Source organism: Leuciscus leuciscus (genome assembly GCF_965113295.1).
Source record: "Leuciscus leuciscus genome assembly, chromosome: 15".
Classification (NCBI taxonomy): domain Eukaryota; kingdom Metazoa; phylum Chordata; class Actinopteri; order Cypriniformes; family Leuciscidae; genus Leuciscus; species Leuciscus leuciscus.
The window spans coordinates 25,315,936-25,333,931 of NC_138739.1; the positions used below are offsets into that span (position 1 = coordinate 25,315,936).

Genomic DNA, 17,996 nt, shown 5'->3' on the forward strand with positions numbered 1-17,996 from the left:
ATATGTGCATTTATGTGCAAATAAAACCCTGAAATAACAGTTTAACCCTTCACTATATTCACAAATAATATTATATTCGCACATTAAGAGGTTATTGGTGGATTTGTCAACTCCGTCAGCTTACAGGTCAACTCCGTCAGACATAGAACCTGACGGAGTTGACGTCTGACGGAGTTGACGTAAGGGCATGTATTTTCCTGCCAAAACATGTATTGTACACTGCAGCTAGGTAGTTTTTCCTCAGTTGCTAGATGTCCCAATAACCTCACTAAAATGCTTAAATTCAATCCATTATGGTTTAAAAAAAAGTATCTTAACAGAAAGATGGTATTGACATGGTGCAGCTGTGACCATAGGAATATTGACATTGTTTGTCTAAAATATAAAAAAAAAAATTAAAATGTACCAGAGCATGTGTGGTAGTGCTGCATTCACCACAGGCAGGGAGATGTAAAGGGGTCCTCAGGGATATAGCTGACCATGCTATTTCCTGATTTAAAGAGCTTTATGAAAAAATCTGACGGAGTTGACAGAAACTGAGGACAGAACTTTAATAGGCAGATTTTTATAGAAAATATTGTTTGATGTTCACTTCATGCATTGTTTTTTATATTTATACCCCTTATTTTGTATTTGATATATATGTTTTCATAATTGTAGAGCTTTTTAAAAGTTTTTTGGGATGGTTAATATTGTGTCCTCTTGCTGAGGACAAGTGCAATAACATGGACCTTCTTACCACAGACCATACATTCAAACAAATTTTCCCCAAAAAGATAAAAAGGGTTATTCTAAAAATCAGATAGGTATATAGAATTCCTTTAGATTTAACTTTGTAAGTATGTCAATCATGATGAATTTCTTAATTTTTGCTATAAACTAGACTTTTCTATGTGGGACATGTTTTGTCCCGACTCTCAAAAATCAGTGAAATAACAACCTGCAGGGAACCTTCCCAGAACGTTCTCTTTAGGTTATAAAATTAAACCTAAAAATAACCTGCAGGGAACGTTCTGGGAAGGTTCTCTTTAGGTTATAAAATTAAACCTAAAAAATAACCTGCAGGGAACGTTCTGGGAAGGTTCTCTTTAGGTTATAAAAATAAAACCTAAAAATAACCTGCAGGGAACGTTCTGTGAAGGTTCTCTTTAGGTTATTAAATAACAACCTGCAGGGAACGTTCCCAGAACGTTCTCTTTAGTTATAAAAATTAAACCTAAAAATAACCTACAGAGAACGTTCCTAGAACGTTCTTATTTGGTTCCCAAAAAATGACCAAATGGGAACCATATGGGAACGTTAGGGGAACGTTCTGTGTTTGCTGGGCGATAATTCGTCAGGATTAGTCACCCTAATCTATCAGATGTTATAAGAGAAATTATATGTTATTCACATATTACGGTCTCTATTCATACTGCTCTCTCTGTTCTTTTCCTCGTCTGACGTCATTCCTCTCTTCTTCGGCACTCGCACCACACAACCAGTAAGCCTATGTAACTCACTTTATAAAATAAAGTAAACATCTAACATGTCAAGTAACAATAACAATGTACATTTCTTTTTACAGAACTGGAAAAAATATACAATATGAAAATAAACAAATTTAACAAACCACTGAATCAGGTCTGATTTATTATACCCAATTTTCCCCCGGGTTACATTTACATCTGATTAGCTTTCAGTCTCCTCCGTTTACTTCTCCTCAAACAATAATGGGCTGACTAAGTTCGAAAGGCCCTTTTGGTCTTTTCAGCTGAAAAAAGAGAAAATAAAATATCATTATGTATAATATAGGACATATATAGGATTATTTAAAGGAAAAATTACTGATTTACCTATTGGATAACAAATCATTTTACATTATTAGGCATTAAAAGCATTAAAATGCATTTACAACAAATATCACTTTTAAACTATACTGAGGTAAAAGCATGCTAAGTTTTGTGGTTACTATCCTTTTACTAGGATACGGTTGGACAAGATGGCGCCGATGTGTGTGGCACGCCATCTGTCGCACCGTTTGTTGTCTGTTTGTTTATATGTTTTAACTTGTTTTACCGTGCAGCAATGTTGCGCTTCACTATTGCTGACTTACAATCGAGAAACTCTTTTAAATTTGAATTTGCAAATCTCATCAAATGTGCAGCCATATATCAACTACAGGATGGCTATCACTACACACCTCCACCGCTTTTATCATCCATACCTGGTTACCTGCGCCGCTGGCCTTGTTCTCTTCCGACCTGGAGGCGGAGGTGACGCTGGGGAAGACGGGCTGGCATCGCGGTTAAGCTGAGGCTAGCGTTGCTGAGGCATGGAGAGTTTCCATTCACTTTGCGTCGAGCTGTTCAGAGACGCTCCTTGGATCCGATTCGACAATGGATAATCCCCTTGGTTCCGACTGAGTTGGCTCCTCTCTCAAGTGCTCTCACTCCTAATTTTTCTCCTCGTTTTCGTCGTGGAGGAGTATGTTTGAATCATCTTCGCTCGATACCTCGTGCAGTGCATGGAAAGGAATTTACCTCAAATCCCCTGAAAGTGAGGATGGCCTTGATAAACTCCAGATTGGTCGCAAATAAAACTTTTATTTTAAACGATCTGTTCTCTGCGCAGAGATTGGATTTTCTATTTCTTACTGAGACCTGGCTCTGTCCTGGAGATTTGAGTCCTTTTTCTGAACTTCTGCCAACTAAATGTCGGTACTTTAACTCCCCACGGACAACTGGTCGGGGTGGCGGACTAGTGTCTATCTACAAAGAGCATTTCACCTGTTGTCCGGTGGTGAGTAACAGCTTCAGCAGTTTTGAACTTCAGGTGTTTTGCTTAGAACTTGGTGATCCGCTTCTGATTGCTGTAATCTACCGACCACCAAAATATAACACAAACTTTATAACAGACTTTGCAGAGTTCCTTGGTGATGTGACTCCAAAATACGACAGGCTTCTTATCTTAGGTGATTTCAATGTGCATGTATGCTGCATGAATAATCACTTAGCTAAGGAGTTTATACATATACTAAATGCCATTGACTTTATTATTGGGGTTGATGTTTCCACACACAAAGGTGGCCACACTCTTGACTTAGTGCTCCAGCATGGAGTTTGTATCACTGATTTGGAAGTCTGCGAAAATGGGTTTTCTGATCATAAGACTGTTATGTTTACTGTACCTTGCCCTGCGGAGGCACCTACAGTTTTATCTCGTGGCAGCCTTTCTCGCTATATTAATCATGTTACAAAATCATCTTTCCTAACTACCTTTCACGAAGTGATGCCATCCCCTGTTGAATTCTCTTGTGACACCAGCGCTGAGGTACTTCTCTCCAGGTTTAATTCCACCTGTTCTGATGTTTTAAACGCTGTGGCCCCTCTAAGGTCCCCGCGACGTAAATCCTATTCTGAACCCTGGATTGATGACTCCATTCGTTGCCTTAGACGATGTTGCAGAAGAGCGGAACGAAAGTGGAAAAAGGACAGGCTTCAGGTTTCATTTGAGATTTTAAAAGACTCTCTTCACAAATACCTGAAGGAAGTAAAAAAAGCCAAATGTTGACATCTGTCTAACATTATCAACAAGAACTACTCAAGACCTAAGACTCTTTTTAATATCATTAACGCTACTTTAAATCCATCGGCCGGTCTCTCTCCTGGGGTCTCGTCCCCATCGTGTAATGAGTTTTTATTATTTTTTGAAAACATGATAAGGGATCTCGGACAGAGTATAATTCCCTCGTCGTCTACAACTACCTTCAATTTTACTAACTACTTCTCGAATGCCGCCGTGTTTTAGCTCAATTACTGAGTCAGAATTGCTAGAAATAGCTAAGCAGCTCAAGTCTTCTGGCTCCTCACTGGACAGTCTTCCCCCTTTTTTATTTAAACAAATCATTACGGATATGGCTCCATATCTTCTGATTATAATAAATCGCAGTCTAGAATCTGGCATTATGCCTGACTGTTTAAAGCACACAGTGGTCCATCCACTGCTTAAAAAACTGAACTTGGACTCATCTGTTTTGATAAACTTTAGGCCTATCTCTAACCTGCCTTTTATTTCCAAATTTCTTGAAAAAATTGTGTTTTCACAGTTACAGAGTTTTTTAGTCGAGAACTCATTGTTTGAAACATTTCAGTCTGGTTTTCGAAAATGTAATTCCACAGAGACCGCACTGGTTAAAGTTCTTAATGATATTTTAATTTCATGTGATTCTGGTGATTTTGCAGTTCTTGTGTTTCTTGATCTAACAGCTGCTTTTGACACTATTGATCATACTGTTCTTGTTGATCATCTTAAACACTATGTTGGTGTAAGAGGTACAGCTCTAAAATGGTTAAGATCATATCTAACAAATAGGAGTTTCTCAGTCAAGATGGGCGAACATTATTCGAGTAAAGCCCATTTGTTTTGTGGAGTTCCTCAGGGCTCTATTCTGGCTCCATTGTTATTTTCCCTGTATATGCTTCCTCTTGGGTCCATCTTTGAGAAACATGGTCTATCATTTCACTGCTATGCAGACGACACACAGGTCTATTTGCCTGTCAAACGTAATTCTGCAGGATTAGAGTCTCTTACAGCATGCCTAGAGGAGGTTAAGGCATGGCTTTCTTTGAATTTTTAAATTTTCAATGAAAAGAAAACCGAAATTATTGTTTTTAGCCCATCTGAGTTATCAAAATCTATAAATTTGGATTTGGGTGAGATGTCCGTGTACCTGAGAGAAAAATCTGGTCTTTATTCTGGATGATAATCTAAAGTTTGACCACCAAATAAATTCTGTCGTTAAAACCTGCTTTTACCAGCTGCGTCTGCTTGCAAAAGCCAAGCCGTTTCTCTCCTTTAAAGATCTTGAGAAATGAATTCACGTTTTTATCTCATCTAGGCTGGACTATTGCAATTCACTATATTTGGGGACTTGTCAGCAAACACTATCCCGCTTGCAATTTGTCCAAAATGCTATGGCACGGTTTTTGTGTGGTGTAAAAAAGAGGGAGCATATTACCCCTATTCTACACTCACTACATTGGTTACCCGTGCGTTTCAGAGTAGAATTTAAAGTATTATTACTAGTCTATAAATCTTTAAATGGCTTGAACTACTGACTAAATATAAACCTTCAAGATGCCTCCGCTCATCAAATCAGGCTCTATTGTGTACCCCAAAATCGAGGCTGAAGTGTAGGGGAGATCGAGCTTTTAACATCGCTGCCCCAAGGCTTTGGAATACTTTACCTATTGGCTTAAGACAAGCTCCATCTCTTCTTACTTTTAAATCCAGACTTAAAACTTTTTTATTTTCAAAAGCTTTCGATTAACACTGTATCTTGTGTTGTAAATTATGTGATCTTATGTGATTTTTAAGTTCTCTTATCATGTGTTTTAATGTTGTGATTTTATGTGCTTTCTATGTTCTTGTGTGATTTTTAGGTTCTCTTACGAGAGGTCTCTCGTACTTGCGTAAGATATCTTACGCTAGGGGAAAACCTCTTTTCCTCGAGATATTGAAGGCAAAAATTATCCTTAATTTTGCAATAATGTAAAACGCATTGCAGCAGCATGCAGACATGGGCGAGACAGCTCGCGCGCCCATTGGCTGCTCTGCGGCAACTGCACCAGCCTATCGATAGAGGCTCCTCATGACGTCAGAACCAATGAGGGCGCTTCGCGCCCATTACGTCATGTCCCGTCGAAATCGGGTGGGGCCAGGGCTATAAATACGGCCCAGAGAGGCTGGTTTGGTCAGTTTTTCATCTCTTCAGCGGGCTCACGCATCGCTGGATCCTGAGAGGAAGCCGCGCCGTCTGATTGCAAGCACCCAGCGGGATTACTCTGCATCTGAAGCTGCCGGTCGACAACTCGCCGCCTTCAGTCGCCGTTCCTGCTGACGCTTTCCGGCGTACATATCCTTTTCTCTGTTACTGTGTTTTGTGTATGTGTGTGTGTTCGCCGCCGCGACACACACTCTCATTGCACTAAAAGAGCCGGGCGTCTTTTTCAAGACGCCCCTTTCCCCCCCAACCCGCAAAGCTCGCCGGTGCGCCCGCTTGCCTTGCCTGCTTGGAGGATGATACCTGCTCTCCCTCTATTCGAGCCGCGCAAACCGCGCCGTTCACAGGGGATGTCAGGAGCGGACGGTCACGGGGCTAGCTTTCTCTCTCCCTCTGTTCGAGCCGCGCAAAATGCGCCGTTCACAGGGGAGGCTGGAAGCGGACGGTCGGGGTTAGTTTTTCTTTACGTACAAGAAAGCTACCCTGCCTCTGCGCCCCATTCACGCGTCAATCACCAGCGGGCAAGCAAACGCCGAAGAAAACATGTTGACGCTATTATATGCTCGTGCATCTGAAAGCCTTTGTGTTCCCCCCTGTGGCTCAGTGGCGGAAATTTTGGTTTTTCACACGAGAGACCGGGGTTCGAATCTCGGTCTAACGGCAGATTAATTATGCCTCCAATGCTTCGCTCTGTTAGTTCCCTGAAAGGCGACTGCAGATGTGCATTTTGCAGCCAACGAACGCGTTGTACAACCCGCTCGCCTGCACCCAAACACCGTTTCTATGGTTCCCGCGCGTCACTGGCGAAAGGAGAAAAGAGTGATAATGTCCCGCTGCGGCCGGGCCGAATTCTATTTTTAACACATTTCTCATTCCCCTCTGAAGTTCAGGCGACTGGAAATGTCATACTGCAGTGAGCGAGTCTGTTGTAATGCACGCACGCCTGCAAACAACGCCAGCATGTTGACGCTCTCTGTTTCTATGGCAACTTCTCGCTCGTTCAGTTCCAGTAAATGCGACTGTTCCAGTGTATTCTGCAGTAAACAAGTCGGCGACACAGGCCGCTTGCCTGCACACAAACGCCGCTTTACGGCTACCCAGATAAATCCCATAGAGTGTATTTTCTGGTGTTCTGGCCACGGCCGATGGTGTTATGAGTGTAAACAAAATGCCCGCTGCCCAGTGCTCATTCCTACACAGAAACACAGGTTTCTCTGATAATACTCGCGCTATATAAATGCCTTTGTGTCTTCCCCTGTGGCCCAGTGGCAGATTCTCAGGTTTTCACGCGATAGACCCGTGTTCGATCCCAGGTCTGCTGGTAAAAAAAAAAAAAAAAAAAAATGTTTGCCGTCAATGCTCGCTCTGTCAGTTCCCTGAAAAGGTGACTGCAGATGTGTATTTTTGCAGCCAATGAGCGCGTTGTACAACCCGCTCGCCTGCACCCAAGCACTGTTTCTATGGTTTCCGTGCGTCACTACCTCCATTCTCACACATTTCTCTGGAAATGTCAATATTGCAGTGCACGAGCCTTTTGTAATACACGCACACCTGCAAACAAATGCCAGCATGTTGACGTTCTCTGTTTCTATGGCAACTTCTCGCTCGTTCAGTTCCAGTAAATGCGACTGTTCCAGTGTATTCTGCAGTAAACAAGTCGGCGACACAGCCCGCTTGCCTGCACACAAACGCCGCTTTACGGCTACCCAGATAAATCCCATAGAGTGTATTTTCTGGTGTTCCGGCCACGGCCGATGGTGTTATGAGTGTAGGCAAAATGCCCACTGCCCAGTGCTCATTCCTACACAGAGAAACAGCCCGTCACACAGGGCTCGCGCACATGATATCGACCCAGATCGATTGCGCATTAAATGTGGTAAATGTGCCCACTGCCCAGTGTCCACAAACACTACGTTCTGCACGTCTCAAGGTTTCTGTAAAACGAAACCAACATGCATCCGCTCTGCTCAGGCAGACAATGCTCTCAGTGTTGTAAATGTGCCCGCTATCCCACGCCCACATTCACACATAGACATGACAGGTCTTACGGGACTCGCCCAGCCCTCCCCCTCTCGGTTGACCACCGCAGAGGAGTCGAGCGCGGGCAATCTGCCCGCTGTTATCAGCGCGCCCCCTGCCTCAAATGTCATAAGCGCGACGCTTATGTTGCAGCACACTGAAGCCCCTCTGTCACTGAGCGACCAGAGCGCGCTTCGCACTCAACCCCTAGCCATTCGTGCAAACGCATGGGCAAGGCTACCCGGGGTTTCGAAGTGGGTGCTAGACATTATAGAAAGAGGCTATTCGCTACAGTTCGGATCGACGCCCGCAACGCAAGCGGAGCGAATCGATACTACGGTGAAAAAGGAAGTAGCACACCTACTTCGGGCCGAAATAGCGAAGTTACTGAGCAAAGGGGCTTTAGAACCCCTATCACAAGCTCAGAGCGAAGGGGGCATGTACAGCAGATATTTTCTGGTACCCAAAAAGACGGAGGTCTCAGACCCATTTTAGATCTAAGACGACTAAACAAAGCACTTCTGAAACGACGGTTCAGAATGCTCACGACCAAGAAAATCCTCTCGCAAATTTGCCAAGGGGACTGGTTCATGTCGATAGATCTGAAAGACGCTTATTTTCAAATACAAATAGCGTCACGTCACAGGCGATTTTTGAGATTCGCCTTCGAGGGCCAGGCATATCAGTACACAGTCCTGCCATTTGGCCTATCCCTGGCACCTCGCGTATTCACGATGTGCATGGATGCAGCGCTCGCACCCCTCAGGCTCCGAGGCATACGAGTACTGAATTATTTGGACGATTGGCTGGTTCTAGCTCGATCACAGTCGGAGCTCATAGAACACAGGACCATATTACTCGATCACCTCGAGAATTTAGGTCTCACAGTCAATTGGGCAAAGAGTTCACTGTCTCCCAGTCAGAAAATATCTTTTCTGGGCACAGATCTGGACTCGCTGTCTATGACAGCACAGCTGTCGCCGCAGCGCAGACTAAGTATTCAGCGCATGACAGAGATTTTTCGCCACGGCGCTTTAGTCCCGCTCAAAGAGTACAAAGGATGCTGGGTCTCATGGCTTCAGCATCCTCAGTGCTTCAGCTGGGTCTGCTTCGCATGCGCCCGCTGCAGTATTGGTTGAAAGCGCGCGCCGCGCAGAGCTTGGACCTCCGGTCTCGCGCGCCTCAAGGTCGATCAGAAATGCGTCGCAGCTCTGAAACCTTGGACAGTGACCGACTGGTACCGGTCAGGTGTAAGCCTGGGGACTTCCTCGAGTGTGAAGGTGGTGTCTACGGACGCCTCAACCTCGGGATGGGGAGCGCTGCTCGAGGGCAGACCGTTATTCGACCAGTGGTCGGAACGGGAAAAGCTTCTGCATATAAACTGCCTGGAAATTATAGCAGTCGACAACGCGCTGAGGCGCTTTTGTCCCCAGATAAAAAGACACCACGTCTTGGTCCGTTCGGACAACATGTCAGTGGTGGCTTATATAAATCACCAAGGAGGTATCAGATCCAGAATCCTTCACAGGCTGACGGAACGCCTCCTGGTCTGGGCTCAGCACAATCTGCGCTCGCTCAGGGCAGCGCATGTGCCCGGCCATCTGAATGTGGGACCAGACAGACTGTCCAGAAACAATCTGCCGACAGGAGAATGGTCTTTACATCCACAGACAGTCAAAATGCTATGGAGGACATTTGGCAGAGCGGAAATAGACCTATTTGCGTCTCAAGAGAACGCTCATTGTCAGGAATTCTTCTCCAAGAGCAGGGATGCGCTGGCTCACGTCTGGCCCCGCTGCCCGCTCTATGCGTTTCCCCCTGTCACGCTCCTACCCCAGGTGTTAGAGCGAATCAGGGAGAGCGGATGCCCAGTGCTACTCGTCGCCCCATTTTGGACAAACCAAGTCTGGTTTCCAGTCCTGATGCAGCTGACGAGTACCGCCCCGTGGCCGATACCGGTGAGGAGGGATCTCCTCTCGCAGGCGAACGGCTCGATCTGGCATCCTCGCCCGGAGCTTTGGTCCCTACATGTGTGGGCCATCAACGGGTACCCGTTAACCTCCCAGGGGGAGTGTTAAACACGATCACGCAGGCTAGAGCTCCATCTACGAGGCGGCTCTATTCCTCAAAATGGTCTGTGTTCACTAGCTGGTGTTCAGCGAGTGGCACTTCACCCTCACGCTGTGGGGTGCCGGAGGTTCTCTCCTTTTTACAAGAGCTTCTGGATAAGGGCAGAACCCCATCCACGCTCCAAGTTTATGTGGCGGCCATAGCAGCGTTCGCTGAACCACCGCTTGGCCAGTCATTAGGAAGGAACGATCTGGTCATTCGCTTCCTTAGAGGAGCTAAGAGGCTGAACCCTCCCAGACCACCCTCAGTTCCCGTTTGGGACCTTTCCACGGTTCTGGAAGCCATGAAAGGTGCCCCATTCGAGCCAATACAGTCAATAGACCTGAAACCCTTGTCTTTCAAAACAGTGTTTCTTCTGGCTCTCGCTTCAGTGAAGCACATAGGGGATTTGCAAGCGCTCTCAGTGAGCACGACGTGTATGGAGTTTGGGCCGAATGACTCGAGAGTCATACTCAAACCAAAGCACGGATATGTTCCTAAATCCCTCAACACACCGTTTAGGGCACAGGTTATCTCCCTGTCGGCCCTGCCGGTATCTGAGGAGGAAGGGGACGCAGGCTTCCTTTGCCCGGTCAGGGCGTTAAGAGCCTATGTGTCTCGCTCATCTGTTTTCAGACAGGCGGAGCAGCTCTTTGTTTTGTTCAGCGGACGTTCTAAGGGACTAGCTGCGTCAAAACAGAGTCTATCCAGATGGATAGTTGATGCTATAGCGCTAGCTTACACATGCAAGGGCCTGCAATGCCCGATAGGTGTCAAAGCGCACTCCACAAGAGGCATGGCCTCGTCGTGGGCTTGGTCCAGTGGGATTGCCTTGCAAGATATCTGTATGGCGGCAGGCTGGGCCTCCCCGTCTACATTTATAAGGTTTTTATAACCTCGAGGTTCCCGCTTTGCAAGCTAGGTTGCTCTCGGTTTAATTTTTCAGTATTGCCCGCCCGATGCTATCGGCTCGGGATGCTGAAACTGCTAGAGCGTCGATCACTGATCGCCTATATACTTCTGTGGGCAGTACGTAAGTCCCCCATATTTACCAGTCCAGGCTGAGTTCGCCCTGGCTGTGTGGAACACTTGATATAACATGCTCTTATCAGAGCTCAATATTACAGGAATGATGCTTTTCTAGCCCCTCTTCCTGGATTCTCTGTGAGTCCCTTGTGATTAGGCACTGTATGAGCCCCGGGCACCTGCCCTTGGGACTTTAGTGTTATGTCTCAAGCACGCACGGCGTTTTACATTGTGTTCCCCTAGCGTAAGATATCTTACGCAAGTACGAGAGACCTCTCGTAAGAGAACGTACTCGGTTACTAACGTAACCTCGGTTCTCTCTAGAAGAGGGAACGAGTACTTGCGTATCTTGCCGTGCATGCGTCATGTTCTGATTCGCTTCAGCGATGAAAAACTGACCAAACCAGCCTCTCTGGGCCGTATTTATAGCCCTGGCCCCACCCGATTTTGGCGGGACATGACGTAATGGGCGCGAAGCGCCCTCATTGGTTCTGACGTCATGAGGAGCCTCTATCGATAGGCTGGTGCAGTTGCCGCAGAGCAGCCAATGGGCGCGCGAGCTGTCTCGCCCATGTCTGCATGCTGCTGCATTGCGTTTTACATTATTGCAAAATTAAGGATAATTTTTGGCTTCAATATCTCGAGGAAAAGAGGTTTTCCCCTAGCGTAAGATATCTTACGCAAGTACTCGTTCCCCCTTCTAGAGAGAACCGAGGTTACGTTAGTAACCGAGTACGTTTTTTTCTGTCATTTTGTCTCGTTTGTGTGTTTTCTCGTTTTTTTTTAATTTTTTTTATGAACTTAATTACATTGTGGAAAGCACATTGGTGTGCTTTAAATAAATTGTCATTGTCATTACTACACCTATCACAGTACAACTAGGTTACTGTGGTAAAAGCATGGTAAGTGTTGTGGTTTCTGTGCGTTTACAACAAATATCACATTAAAACTACCAATAATGAGGTAAAAGCATGGAAAGTTTTGTGATTACTGTCCTTTACTACACCCATCACAGTAAAACTAACAAACAACTCGCGTCTGTTGTTGACGCCGAAGGTTTCCCACTGAAAGCAACGGAGTTCCTAATTTGTCCATAGAGTGACGCAAAGGGGCGCCTTTGGCATCTTCGTTGTGACGCCGAGGGCACTTGACCATGCTTTGCGGCCTTGGGAGTGAGAAACTAATAAAACTTTTCAGTTTTTAGTTGAAAATGGTGTTGTGTGTAAAGGGCCTTTTACTTTTACAAATGTTTACAATTTTCCCCACACAATGTCTGAGCTCTGTTAAAACAAAAAGTTATGAAACAAACAATATCTAAACACCAAAACAATATCTGTCGGCTCTTGTTGTGAGAAAGTGAGAAAAAGAGAATGAACTGGATGTAGTTGAAATAGGGTTTAATGTAAAATTAAGGTTTAAAAGGGCACAATATCATTCAGTCTTTAGGAAGTTACAGTGAAAAACACAATATATATAAAAAAATAAAATAAAAAAATGAGAACTATGGCTTTCTTCACGTATGATTCTTAAAGGGATAGTTAATCCAAAACTACAAAAATGCATGGGTTTATTCACAGTGAAAAAGAAAGTCACACAGGTTTATAATGACATGACGGTGAATAAATGATGACAGAATGTCTGAACTATCCTACAATTTTCAAAAGTCTTGTGAAGAAATAATCAATATGGGTTTTATGACCTTATATCAGTGAAATTTTTTTGGGGTTTTTTTACAATCCATGCATAAATGTCATTATCTCAAAACTACAACCTTTTACATACATGCTGCTGATATATTATTGTAGCAGAGTTTGTGCTGAATACAGTGTAATCAGATTTTAGCCATGAAAATGTCACAAGTAATAAGCACAAATGTCAGAGCATGTCAGAACACCTCCAGGGCCAGAAAACAGCTCAGACCCCAGAGGGTTAAACACTCAGTTAAGATTCAAATAGGCATTAAGCACAGGTAAAGGAAACAACAAACTGAAATATGAAAGAAATCTAATTATTTTATAGAGTTTTATAAAGTTTGAGAGTAACCTGATGGTATAGCTTTGGTTGAGGAAGAGAGTAAATATGTAATCTGTAGATAGCTGGTCTTTGTCAAAGCTGCTGGTCACTGTTGGGTTTTTATAAGCTTGTTTAACAGCTGTCTTTGTGTTAGTGGTGTGGTTTTGGCAGTAGCTCTTTCAATTCTATTATATCAAAACCCCCCGACCCTTGCTGTCCCGTTGTAGCAGAACCCCCCGACCCTTGCTGTCCCGTTGTAGCAGAACTCCCCAACCCTTGCTGTCCTGTTGTAGCAGAACCCCCCGACCCTTGTTGTCCAGTTGTACCTGTAAACATGCACAGGAAAATCATAAATATTAAAATTGCATTAAATAAAGCATGATCATTTCCAGCCATTTCCAGTTAATTCGTTTTAAAATTTACGTTTAACCCTCATAACACATTTGGGTCCTTTTTGCCTCGGAAGACATACATAACTTTTCTAAAAAGAAATGCAATTTTTTTAAGGTAATTTATTAAGATATAATCGTTAAAAAAAACGGGCGATAAAGGTCGGTATGGTCAGGATATCTGCTTTTATGTCATTTCTCCTTTTTTACATTTGTTAGCTATGGCATGAAATATCTGATATTCCGATTGTCAAATATATGCAACGCAATCCATATATATATAACGCAAAGCTATTGCAAGAAAAAGGGCAAAATGAATGCGATCTTAAGACAATTTTTTAAATACTCGACGGGCCTGATTAAACAGCCTAACGGGCCGTAGTTTGCCCACCCCTGGATTATACAGTACTTTGTAAGGTCACAAGACACACAAAAGCTGATGGCATTGATGTCATTAACGTCAAGGCGGTGTTGTAGCCGGTTTGTTTAAGAGACTTACATCCTCAGTTGCATTTTCAGGTTTGTTCATCGGAAGTTTGTCAGTGCATTGCACAGACTGTTCATCATTACCTGGACCTTGCTGTCCTTGACTCTCTTGGTCTGTGCGGTCCGCTGGTGTTTCACTTTTGCAGTCAAGACTCACAAAAAGAATTGCTGTGATGCAGAAGATAATAGCCAGAACATAACCTGTAAACTTGATACATAAAGAAAATATATATAAAAGATTATATTAATATATATACATATTAATAAAAAATCTATAATTAAAGAACATTTAAATAAACAACAATTTCTATGCAGTTATTTCAGGTACATACAGTATGTTGAGTATGTTTGCACAAAGCTTGAAGTGTGTGTAGCTGTTGGTTTAGGTGATGTGTTGTGGGTTTTTAATTTGATTTGATGTATGTATGTATGTATGTATGTATGTATGTATGTATTTATTTATTTATTTATTTATTAAAGGACTACTGTGATCTGGTTTACTTTTTCTATGACAGTACAGCATCACTGCACCACTGGGATACAGACATCAACTCTGTGTCTAAACAAATGCCAGTTATAACACTCCTCTATCATTTGATCAGCATTTCATGAATTACTGCTGTCATGATCAGAAGAAAATGTACACGCATTTCTATTTTTAAATGTAATTAAATCAAAGCTGATAAAAGAGTTGCTTTCTTTCAGTTTAAAACTTTGTTTACTGTCTAGAAATGCGGATGATTATCTTAACTGAAATGCAATAAAAACATTTTAAATATTCAGCATACTTCATTTGTTTGTAGCTTTCTTTAAGAAATATAGAAAAATATGTAGAACAATTAAATAGTTGTGAATAGGATAATGCAGTCTTAACCTGTCACATACAGTATAAGGGAAAATTTGGCCAAAATCCTGAAGCTTACCTTTGATATCCAAATCAACTCCAGAGTTCTTTCGTAACATTCAGTCTCATTTTTTGGGGGGCTTAATTTGGTGGGTTTGCACCAATTCACACATCTTGGATGCAGTTTGTTATCACAGGCATAGTGTCCATTCCAGTTTGTGAATCCACATGCAAGATAATCACCATCAATGAAACATATACAGATCCACACAAGACATGGAATACAACAAACTACAAAAAGTTTAGGACAACTCAATTTTTCCACAAGCTCATTTTTTTCAGACTGAGATGTTCCACTGCTGTCTTTTCCTTGAGATGTTCCACTTCTGTCTTTTCCTTGAGATGTTCCACTGCTCTCTTTTCCTTGAGATGTTCCACTGCTGTCTTTTCCTTGAGATGTTCCACTGCTCTCTTTTCCTTGAGATGTTCCACTGCTGTCTTTTCCTTGAGATGTTCCACTGCTGTCTTTTCCTTGAGATGTTCCACTGCTGTCTTTTCCTTGAGATGTTCCACTGCTGTCTTTTCCTTGAGATGTTCCACTGTTGTTTTGTTCTTGAGAAGAACAAAAGCTACTTTTATATTTACAAGGTCTCAACAATAGGAGCATTATTACCAAAGCAAAGATAGCGGGAGCAAAAAAGATGCAACTTGTTATAGCATGGTTCCTCCCAACTCTGCAGGGGCATGAAAATTTGACATCCATAATTGCCTGCAAACCCACTAACAAAAAGGTAATTGGAACTGAGGTCACAATACTCATTTTGGACAGCGGGGTCATAAACACTCTTAAAAACTGGAAAGAAGGCATCTTCTGAGGTCTGTAGGCAGCACGGGAAGTTAGACTGATGACCTTTCTCCGGTTTGGAATGTCTTTGGTCTGGTCTACAAGGTTCAGAAAAAAGAGAAAGAGTAAATAAATTATTGGTCAGATCACTGTAATGAATCTTCAAATATCAGAAAACTTGAGAGGGGACGAGTTCAGTTCAAGTCTGAGTCAAGTCCTAAGCTGGAGTCCAAGGGCCCTATTTTAACGATCTGAAACGCAAGTATCAAGCGCAAAACGCAAGTAACTTTGTGGGCAGGTCTTGGGCGCTGTTGCTATTATACCGGCGGGATAAATGACTCTTGCGCCTGACGCAAATCTAAAATGGGTTGGTCTGAAGTAGCTTCATTATTCATAGGTGTGGTTTGGGCGTAACGTGAAATAAACCAATCAGAGCGACATCTCACATTCCCTTTAAGAGCAGGCGCTCTTGTTCTATAGCGGATTCCTATTATAACGGCGGATTTGCCAGGCGCGCGCCAGGAGCGGTTCACAGCCGCTTTTATATGCTTTTGTATGCTTTTATAATAAACTATCTATCTATCTATCTATCTATCTATCTATCTATCTATCTATCTATCTATCTATCTATCTATCTATCTATCTATCTATCTATCTATCTATCTATCTATCTATCTATCTATCTATCTATCTATCTATCGTAATAATGTATGATTTGAAAAAATGAAAACGGCTGCTTCTGTGTGAGAGAATCAAAGTGTATGCGCGTTGTGCACACGCTACATTGATTATGGCCAAGCATGCGCCCTTAAAATAGCATATGAATAACATGCGCAACGCGCCACTGACTTTAAACTAGTTTTTTTCGGTTAATGGCGGAATTGTTTTCTAAACCTGCAAAATAGCATGAGGGAACGTTTGCGCCGGAACACGCCTCCTCTTTGCACTGAACCGCCCCCGGGAGTGCAAGTGTATTTCTTAGTTAACCGACGTGCGTCTGTGGAGGGAAAAGGCCGCTGTGCGCGGGTGCAAAATAGGAATGATACATGCGTCGGTGTACAAAGTCAATTGCGCTGGGTGCAAGATAGGGCCCCAAGTCTAAAGTTTGTGATACTGGAGTACGAGTCAAGTGTTGAACATTTTGTCATAAGTCAGAGTCTAGTCTCAAGTCACTAAACGTCAGTGGCAGCTCATGAGTGGAGGCAAGGAAGGCACAGTCTACATACAAAAATTTTAGGTGGAAAATGCGAGACGAACGATGTTAATGTGTTACGGCCTCAGCCTTATGGGTGTTGCATGTGTATTTTTGTGTGTGTTTGTTTCGTCTTCTAATTGGGGTTTCTTTCTGAGTGTAGGCTCCGCCCTTGCGCACCTGTGGCCTGTTGCTCTGATGGCTCGTGCAAAAGTGGAGTGTGAAGGAGGGTGAGACACGCAACGGTGAACTCCGTGCGCGTCATGAAGCCTAGCCGCTGATCAACTCAAGCTGTGTTCTTTGTACTGTGCTACTATTTTGTTCTATTTGTTAGTGTTTGTTATGTCTATGTTGACTTTAGTGTAGAGTAAATGTGTGTTACATGTGGAGAGAGAAAAATTGAGAGACATAAGTTTGTGCAGTCATTTATTAGTCTTAAAGGTCCCATGACATGAAATTTTCACTTTCTGAGGTTTTTTAACATTAATATGAGTTCCCCTAGCCTGTATATGGTCCCCAAGTTTCAAAAAATTTAAATCGGTGTAAATCAAGCTTTTGCTATCTTTCTCTGCCTTTGAGAAAATGGAGGCTCATACGCGCTGATCTTGAATCTCCTCCTTATGACGTCATAAGGAGGAAATGTTACCTCCCCTGTCTCTGCTTTGCCCGCCCAGAGAATATTTTCCGCCCATGAGAAAATGCGCTAGGAAGTAGGAACGCGCGCGCGCGATTTTAGTTTGTCCACGAGAGATATCATGGCTTTTGAGCGAGCGAAGCATAACAATTGCTCAATAATTGGATGTACAAATGAACACCAAAGGGTCAATACAGAGCTGGGCTTGCTGAACGTCTGAAACTAAAGTCTGGATCACTCTCTTCTCAGCTAACGTTACACACCTCGGACAAGTAAGTCAACTAATGATATATAAGTGTGTTGCTTTACTGTTTATGGTTACCTAGATTGTTACACGTAGAATGTGACTGTAACATTAGCTATGCAGTTTATGTGTGTGAATACACACACTGTAACGCGAGTGTTGTACACGTCTTTGTTATTTGGATAACTGTTTTCCTGTTGGTTATATGGCGCGCGCGATATCCGTATTTCAAGATCGCAGAGCTTGATGTAATTGTAATAAGATAAATTACAGACGTTACAGATCTCCTGAAAAGGCAACAGTAGGTTCGCGTTAGCTACATGATAATAACTGTAAACCATCCAAATAAAGTACCGATTCCAAACCTAATATTTTAAACTAACCATTCGGAAACGTCCTGCTGGAGCCGCTGAGTTGCACCTTCTTCATCCG

General features: G+C 43.2%; 1 protein-coding gene and 1 long non-coding RNA gene across 3 annotated transcripts in view; both read right to left on the bottom strand.

Moving 5' to 3' along the window:
* The window catches only part of LOC309475448 (uncharacterized protein), a 134,071-nt gene that overhangs the window by 103,979 nt on the left and 12,096 nt on the right, over window positions 1-17,996 (bottom strand). The window contains exon 1 of one of the 2 annotated variants that reach the window (XM_082138243.1): window positions 14,730-15,745. The exons of the other annotated variant lie outside the window; for it this stretch is intronic. Within the exon in view, the coding sequence (XP_081994369.1) occupies window positions 14,730-14,769 (40 nt within the window). The 5' untranslated portion in view covers window positions 14,770-15,745. Of the gene's footprint in view, window positions 1-14,729; window positions 15,746-17,996 lie in introns of those variants that run through there. 2 annotated transcript variants of the gene reach the window in all.
* On the bottom strand, window positions 12,511-12,990 carry LOC309475469. Its single transcript, XR_014197662.1, has 2 exons — window positions 12,856-12,990; window positions 12,511-12,566 (listed from the first exon to the last, which is right to left on the bottom strand). It is a non-coding gene; the product is annotated as an uncharacterized lncRNA (long non-coding RNA).